We start from the raw sequence: 8,300 nt of genomic DNA on the forward strand, positions 1-8,300 counted from the left end.
TTTTTGAATATAAAATATAAATAAATAATATAAACTTTTATATGTATAAAATGTATTATTTTAAAAGGAAAAATATTAAATTTATATAAAAAATAAAAAATAGTAATATATTTATATATAAATATAAAATATATTATATATATGTATTTTTATTTTAATATAATTTATATATATATTTTTTATATTAATTTAATCAATATTTTTTTTATAATACTTATTTTTAATATAATTATTTAATTTAATTTTTATTATATATTGTTTTATCATAAACTAAATAAACATATATACTTTTTATTATAAAAATAATATTATAATATTTATTTGTCAATAAAGTATATATATATATAAAATATAATTAAATATATATATGTATATTAATTTATATAATATTATAAAATAATATAAATTCATAATTATTATTAAAAATAATAAATTTTTAAATTATAAATAATATATAAAACTTTACAATTAATTTTAAAAAAATGTCTTAATTAGATAATTCTTAAAATACGAATAACAATAATTAAAATTTTGCATAAATTTTCGAAAATTTTATATTTTAAGTTCCTAATTTAAGCTCTTCTTCTATTTAAAACATTTTTACTGAAATTATGTAAGATTAACCAAATATTCTTCCTGTTTATTAAAATACTCGCTAAAACTCAAAAAAAAAAGAATTTTAGGAGCCTAAAAAAAGGAAAAAAAAAAGTGATCCTCTTTAAAATACAGGAAATTATTGGAAATAAAAAGCAAATGATGCTTTTAATAATAATAATTTAGAAACTGCTATCGAATATTACACATAAGCTATAGAAATCGATAGTTCTTAATCAATATATTATTCAAATAGGGGAAAATGTTATAAAAAATTGGATAAAATTAAATAAGTATATATATATATAAATATATATATTTATTAAATTTTTTTTATATATATTTAATATTTTAATTTTTTTTTTTTTTTTTATTAAAACTCAATCAAAAAAAAAGAATTTTTTATTATATTTCCTTTTTTATGTTTGATTTAGTTTTTTTTTTTAAGATAATAAATTAAAAAATATAATTTAAAGTAATAATTTATATAAGTTTATAGATTAAATATTTTTTTATATTAAAAAGGCATTTGATGATGCAGTTCATGCTATTGAACTAGATGAAAATAATATAAAAGCATAACTTTTATGCGGTTAAACTTTATGTGAAATAGGAAAAAACGAAAAAAGTAACTAAAAAATTTTAAATGGGATAAAAAGATTAACAAGAGGTAATATTTAATAAAAAAAATAAATTTATATAAGTGAAATATTTAGAAAAATATAAAAAAAAATTATTAAAATTATAATAATTATAAATAACATTTATATTAATATTACATATATATATATATATACTATATACATTTTTACATATATATTAAATTAATTAATAAGCTTTTACTTTATGCTCTGGAAATAAAAAATAATAATATGAAAAAGATATAAGTATATATATTTATAGAGCTAAAAAACTTTTATGGTATAAGTAATATGAGGACTTAAAATAAAAGAAAATGGAATTATTAGAATCATATAAAAAATAAATTGAAAGTTAAAATCTTTCTTAAGAAAATACTTAAGACGAAATAAATAAAGTATAATTTTTTAAAATAATATAATTATATTAGTTATATTTAGTTTATATAATTTATTGGTGATCCTTATTAATAATAAGAATTATCTATTCCTGATTATTTAGTTTGTAAGATTAGTTTAGATTTAATGGAGGATCCGGTAATAACCGAATGTGGATAAACTTATGAAAAAGTTGTTTTAGATGAACATTTTAAAAAAAATGGTTATATCGATCCTATTACTAGAAAATAAATTAGTCAAAAAGTATATACAAATTTATCAGTTAAACAGGGTATACAAGAATTTCTTAATATGTAATTTATTATAATTTTTATATTTATTACTTTTTATTAAATTAAGAAATCCATGGGCTTTTGAATTTTCTTAGTACGAGAATTATAAAACAATAGAGTTTTGATATAAATAAATATAATTATTTAAAATATTTTAAATAAAATATTAAATATATATAAATATATTAGACTTTTAAAATTAATAATATGTTTTATAATTTCTCGAAAACCAACTATAAATATATTTTATATAAATATAAAATATAATCTTTATTGAAAATAAAATATATTTAATTTTTATAAAAAAATAGCATTTTAATTAACTTTTTTATAAAAAAAAAATTATAAAATTAAAAGTATATATTATATTTCTTTCAAATATAATTATCATCATTTCTATGGTTATCTTTTTTTGAATGTTTTTTGCTATCTTTATCTTTTTTAGATTGTTTGTTTTATTTTTATTCTTTTAATTTTAACTTGAGACTAAAAATTAAATAAAAAAAACATATATAAGATTATAAAAAAATATATATAAATAGATAAATATATATATATAGATATATATATATATATATATATATATATATATATATATTTATATATATATATATATATATATTTATCAATATAATATTAATATATATAATATTTACATTTTGTCACGTGGACAATCATCTGAATGTATTGAAAGAGATGCTGATCTTCTATACATTGGGGAATCTCTTCTTTGTTTCCATGAATTTGATCTTCTTCTATATATATATTTTTTTAAAATTATGATTATTTATATTTTATTATTTTTATAAAATGAACCTATTTCTTGAATTGCTTCTTTTTCTATATATTTTGTTTTATTTTTTTAAATTAATAATTATTATTTTTTACGATTTATTAACTGAATGATTTTCATCGAATCTTCCAGATTTTTTTGACCATTCGACATTTAATTTTAAACCTTTTTTAATTTAATTTATTAAAATAATTTAGATTTTTCATTGTTTATAAATTTTAAACATTAAACCCCCAAATTCTTTATTATTTAAATCGTTTTTTGCTGCTTCACCATCTTTATCTTTTGCATATTAAACAAATGCATATCTATGCTAATATTTGATATTATATTTATTTATAAATATTGCTTATTTTTTAAATTAAAATAACTCTAAATTCTATTTTACAAGGACCATAGGAATTAAAAACATTTTCAATTGTTTTTTAATCAACATTTCTGCTTATATTTCCTATAAATAAACTCATTATTTTTATATTCTTTTTTTTTATTTATAATAAATTTATATATAATAATATTTAAAAATAAACTAAAAAAATAAATATTTGTCTAAATAAATATTTTTATTTTATTTTTTTAATATTAAAATAATAAAAAGATTTATAATAATTTAAAAATTATTCTAAGAATTTTGTTATTATTAATAAAAAAAAAAATATAATAATACAATATTTATTATATATTTATTAACTAAATAAATAAAAATTAAATTATATATATTTATTTAAATTTTTATCTAATTTTAAAAAAAAATAATGATTATTATAAATAAATATATCATACATATGAAATATATATGTAAAAAATTAAATTTTATTTATATAGTTATATTAAATTTCATTTTATTAATGTTACAAATTAATAATATATATAATTAAAATATATATATATATATTTTTATAAAATATTTTATTTAGTTATTATTATTATTATTTATATATTTATTTATTTATATATTTTCTTTTAAGAAATATAAATTATTAATTAAATATTATTAATAAAATTTTTAATTAAAATTACAATTAAAATTAATTTTATATATATATATTTTTTAATCCTATATAAAAGTAATATAAAATACTTTTCAGAATATAATCTATATATTTATTTTAAAAGTATTTATACTTTAATATTAGTATATTTTTTAATTTTATTTCTGTATTAATCATAAACAAATGTATTTATCTCAGAATATTCTATTTTACATTATATTATACATTTACATATATTTTTGAATCTTATTATTAATAATAAAAATATAATTCCGATTATATATGTGTCAGTTTTTGCTATTTATCTTGTAAAATAGTTTTTTAAATATCCAATTAAAAATATTAGTACTAATATTTTTAGTACTGCATTTATATAATTATTATATATTTTTTGTTTATTCAAATATATTTTATTTATTTGACTTTAATAATAATAAAATAAATATTATATATTTTTTTAACTATTGTTAAAATATATATTATATATTTTTAAAAATCATAATTAAGATATAAAAAAATAAATATATATATAATATTAATATATAAATAAATATAAATATAAAAATATATAAATAATTGTATATAAATATATATTTTAATATATAAATATATATTTATTTGTATTTACTTTTTATTTTATTTTTAATTTCTTTTATTTTTTTACTAATTTAATTATTTATTTATTATTATTTAATACTTTTTTCTCTTTAACTTTTTTTATCTAATTTTATAATCTCATTATTTAATTTTTTATAAATAACATAAGTATATTAAATATAATATTTTAATCATATTTTTATTATTATATTTCAAAGTTTTCTGTTTATTAAAAAATTTTTTTTACATATATATTGATTCGAATAACTAAATTTACTTAAATTTAAATTATTATTTAATTATATATTATCCTTTATATTAATTATATTTTATAATATTTGTTTTGTTTTTATAGTGGTTTTTTTTATTGTGTTTATTCAACCAAAAAACAATGTAAAAATAGCTTTTTTTTAGTTTATTACTCTTGAAAAAAATAAAAAAATATATAAACTATTTTTAAAAAGATTAAAATTTATATTTGTATTTGTATTTTTATATTATAATATTTTTATTTTTATTTTTTTAATTATTCTATATTTATTTTTATATATATAAATAATAAATATATAATTTATATAATTTTGCAATTTTTAATTAATTCAATAATTATTTATCCAATAATATTTTATAATTATAAAAAATTAATATTTTATTATTATAATCATATTTTAATATTTATATATTTTTTTGTTTTATTTGATTTTAATATCATATATATATTTTCTACATACAAAAAATAAACATTATCTTTAATTTTTTTATAAATACTTTTTTTTTAAAAGAAAGAAAAAAAAAAAAATCAAAAATGTATTTTTATATTTAAGTCTTAATATAATTTAAAATTATTTGTATTTTTAGATATTATTAAATATATAAAATAGACATAATTTTTTTATTTTAAATAATTACGAAAAATAATAACAAAGATAGATATTATTAAAATTATAATAAAAATAAATATATATGTATATATTTTTGTTAAAATAAAAAATTAACTTATTAGAAAATTTCTATATTAAATTAATAAATACAAATTTCATTAACAATCACTTATTTATTTATTTTAAATTTCTTAGTTATAATCGATATCTTCATTATAATCTTTTTATTCGTTTTGATAATTTTCTTACTTACTATCAAATTCTTATTTATTATCATTTTCTTCTATAATAATTTCTTCTTCAATTTTTTGAATTTATTTATCCTAAATAAGAACTTGTTAATTAGACTTGAAATCAAATTTTTATGAAGAGATTAAATTTTGTGATTAAATATTAAAATTAGAATCATACTAATTTTTATCATCAAATTTTAAAATATCATATTTTTTAATATTATTATTATCAACTTACTAAATAATCGAACAATCTGATTTAATAATTTATTCATTTATAATTTAAAATTATTTATTTTAAAATTCTTTTAATTTTTCCAATGTAAATTCACATCTACAAAAAGGGCAAGATTCTGATTTTTAGAGCCATTAAATTAAACATTAGTCGTGAAACAAATGTAAGCATATAGTCATTCTAAGATTATTCTACTTAAAAAAAAATTTTTCTAAACAAATAGAACATTATTCACTTTTTGATATTTATTATAAATTCTATTAATAAGTATTTAAAGGCATATAATAATTTATTAATTATAGAGTTAATATTCTTGTTTCATTTTTAAATTAATTCTGTATAATTGATTAAGGCATAGTTTATATATCTATGTAAAATTATATATATATAAATAAATATATATTTATATAAATATATATTTAATTATTACTTTACCTTTATTAGTACTTTTTTTTCATTATAAAATATGTAATAATTGATGATATTAAAAGTACGCTAACTATTGATATAATTATAACTATATTTATATGATCTACTTTTTCTTCTTCTTCTTCTTTCTTTGTATATAATTTTTTTTTATATTATATATAATTTTTAAATCAATATCAGTTTATTTTTAATTCAAGAATGCGAAAATTATTTTTTATATATATCGTTATTAATCAACTTCAAAATTTTCTTTTAAGATTTAATATTTATAAACATACTACCCTGAATTTTATTTTTCATTAATATATTCTTTTTAGGAAATAATTGAAGGTAAACTTAATTCATTTTCGCCTTCTTTTTAAATGAAAAATTCAAATTGTTAATTTGTTTCAAAAACTATATACCCTTATTAAATTTCATCTATTTATTTATAATATAAAAAAAAATATTCTATTTCTTAAGATTTTATAGTTTTATTTATTAATTAATTTCTAATTTTATCTTTTATTTTGAAAAATTATTAAAATATTTATATATTAAGATATATATATATATATTATAACTATTATTTATTTTAATTCCTTTTTCTTAACAATCAGAATCTAAATACTAATTACAATTACATAATCCAGTTTTATATATACATTTAGTTTAATAAATTTCTTAATTGCAATTATTTAAACATTATTTAATTTTTGATATTTCATATTTATATTCAAAATTTTCTGTTGTTTCTTTTTAGTTATTTATTTATTCGAAGCTGATATATATATTTTTTTATTTAAATTAGCTTAAGTCTATTTAAAGATACATACTTTTTTTTTTATTAACAAACCCATTTTTATCAATTGTTATATCCTTATATTATGACAAATTTATAATTTCTTACACGTCATACTATGAAATAAACTTTTTATTTGTTTTAAAGTTATAGTTAGAGTTTGTGTAAAGGCTTAACAAATAATAATTTCTTTGTAAGTACTGTTCATTAGATTAGTAATTTATATTGATTTGAAAATAAAGAAAAGAGTTATGCTCATTTTTATTATCGAAATAGAAAAATTATTGGAAGTTTTCTAATTATAAAGAGGTGACTTTTCGTTAATATTATTGTTTTTCATTTAAATTTATTATATTTTAGGTTGTTAATAATTATAAAATTGTGAATATTATTAATTTTATTAATGACATTACTTCTTTTTCTTTATTATAAATAAATAACTATTTTTTTTATATATATATTTTATTATGTTTATTTTATTTTAAAATATTTCTATTGTTTTTGAATTTTATAATATATCATAATGTCTAATTTTAAATTAAATTCTTTTATAGTATATTAATTAATAAATAATTAATTAGAAAAATTTTATAATATTATATCTTTTATATATAATAGAAATTATAATTTATATTTTTTACTTTATATTTATATATACTTTTTAAATATTTTGCTTATTTTTATTTTTTTATTTTTTAAAAAATAATTTTATAAAAAAAATTATTTAACAAATTTTATATTATTATTATTAAAATATAAAAGATTTTATATAAATGAAAAATGATATATATAATATGTTAAATATTATATAAATATAAATATAAATATACATATACATATATATATTTATACATTTTTTTTATTACATAAATATTTTATAATATATTTTTTAAAAAATAAATTTTTTATCTTTTTTAATCAAAGTTAAATAAAATACATTTATTTTATTTAATAAATATTATAATATTTTTTTTTATTATTAATAATACTTTTATAATGAAATTTACAGAAAACTATTTAATAATAAAGGGATTTTTTTTTTTATATATATTTTTATTTTCTAATATATTAAATAGATTTAATAAATGTTTTTTCATATCTATTATATCATTTTTTTTAAAATGATTATAAATATTATTTTATGTTTAATTATATTGAAAATATAAATATTTGGTAATAAAATATTTATTATATTTTCTGTATATTTAATTTAATTCAATTTAATTATTTCTCTGTATATAAAATTAATCTAATTGTTATAAAATAAGAATCTTTAAAAATATTTCATTAAAAAATAAATAAAAAAATAATAATCATATCTTTTTAATTTTAAATTTAAAAATATTTATTTAATATAACATTTTATTTTATATTATTTTTAATTTTATAGCTAGTAATTATCAAATAATGCAATAAAATTATTTAATTTCATTATGAGCTTTTATTTATTATTAAT

At 11.9% G+C, this 8,300-nt stretch overlaps 2 protein-coding genes across 2 annotated transcripts, besides 35 other annotated features; one reads left to right on the forward strand and one right to left on the reverse strand. All coding sequences in view use genetic code 6, as the record gives it.

The window, feature by feature from the left end:
* Window positions 1-79: 79 nt before the first annotated feature.
* Window positions 80-143: a microsatellite.
* Window positions 109-176: a microsatellite.
* Window positions 134-194: a microsatellite.
* Window positions 153-204: a microsatellite.
* A 171-nt stretch (window positions 205-375) lies between these two features.
* Window positions 376-455: a microsatellite.
* Window positions 384-455: a microsatellite.
* A 156-nt stretch (window positions 456-611) lies between these two features.
* IMG5_189680 (u-box domain protein) lies at window positions 612-2,028 on the forward strand (the record flags this gene model as incomplete). Its single annotated transcript, XM_004025170.1, has 5 exons — window positions 612-887; window positions 1,120-1,264; window positions 1,431-1,630; window positions 1,674-1,924; window positions 1,971-2,028. 5 exons carry the CDS (start codon window positions 612-614, stop codon window positions 2,026-2,028), a joined length of 930 nt encoding a protein of 309 aa, XP_004025219.1.
* Window positions 909-947: a microsatellite.
* Window positions 1,355-1,421: a microsatellite.
* A 249-nt stretch (window positions 2,029-2,277) lies between the features above and the next one.
* IMG5_189690 (hypothetical protein) lies at window positions 2,278-3,163 on the reverse strand (the record flags this gene model as incomplete). The annotated part of the gene is made up of 5 exons (XM_004025171.1): window positions 2,278-2,389; window positions 2,560-2,658; window positions 2,792-2,861; window positions 2,928-3,009; window positions 3,068-3,163. 5 exons carry the CDS (start codon window positions 3,161-3,163, stop codon window positions 2,278-2,280), a joined length of 459 nt encoding a protein of 152 aa, XP_004025220.1.
* Window positions 2,306-2,374: a microsatellite.
* Window positions 2,404-2,462: a microsatellite.
* Window positions 2,432-2,555: a microsatellite.
* A 19-nt stretch (window positions 3,164-3,182) lies between the features above and the next one.
* Window positions 3,183-3,217: a microsatellite.
* A 335-nt stretch (window positions 3,218-3,552) lies between these two features.
* Window positions 3,553-3,584: a microsatellite.
* A 17-nt stretch (window positions 3,585-3,601) lies between these two features.
* Window positions 3,602-3,656: a microsatellite.
* Window positions 3,606-3,655: a microsatellite.
* Window positions 3,657-3,665: 9 nt separating the features above from the next.
* Window positions 3,666-3,715: a microsatellite.
* Window positions 3,666-3,727: a microsatellite.
* Window positions 3,671-3,727: a microsatellite.
* A 468-nt stretch (window positions 3,728-4,195) lies between these two features.
* Window positions 4,196-4,301: a microsatellite.
* Window positions 4,206-4,263: a microsatellite.
* Window positions 4,212-4,302: a microsatellite.
* Window positions 4,302-4,347: a microsatellite.
* Window positions 4,318-4,358: a microsatellite.
* A 398-nt stretch (window positions 4,359-4,756) lies between these two features.
* Window positions 4,757-4,834: a microsatellite.
* Window positions 4,767-4,838: a microsatellite.
* A 567-nt stretch (window positions 4,839-5,405) lies between these two features.
* Window positions 5,406-5,449: a microsatellite.
* Window positions 5,450-5,672: 223 nt separating this feature from the next.
* Window positions 5,673-5,714: a microsatellite.
* A 292-nt stretch (window positions 5,715-6,006) lies between these two features.
* Window positions 6,007-6,048: a microsatellite.
* Window positions 6,014-6,057: a microsatellite.
* Window positions 6,019-6,061: a microsatellite.
* Window positions 6,062-6,581: 520 nt separating this feature from the next.
* Window positions 6,582-6,616: a microsatellite.
* A 918-nt stretch (window positions 6,617-7,534) lies between these two features.
* Window positions 7,535-7,577: a microsatellite.
* A 73-nt stretch (window positions 7,578-7,650) lies between these two features.
* Window positions 7,651-7,690: a microsatellite.
* Window positions 7,676-7,736: a microsatellite.
* Window positions 7,737-7,875: 139 nt separating this feature from the next.
* Window positions 7,876-7,914: a microsatellite.
* The last annotated feature ends 386 nt before the right edge of the window (window positions 7,915-8,300 follow it).

The sequence above is a fragment of the Ichthyophthirius multifiliis genome, assembly GCF_000220395.1.
Source record: "Ichthyophthirius multifiliis unplaced genomic scaffold scaff_1120509251364, whole genome shotgun sequence".
Lineage (NCBI taxonomy): Eukaryota > Ciliophora > Oligohymenophorea > Hymenostomatida > Ichthyophthirius > Ichthyophthirius multifiliis.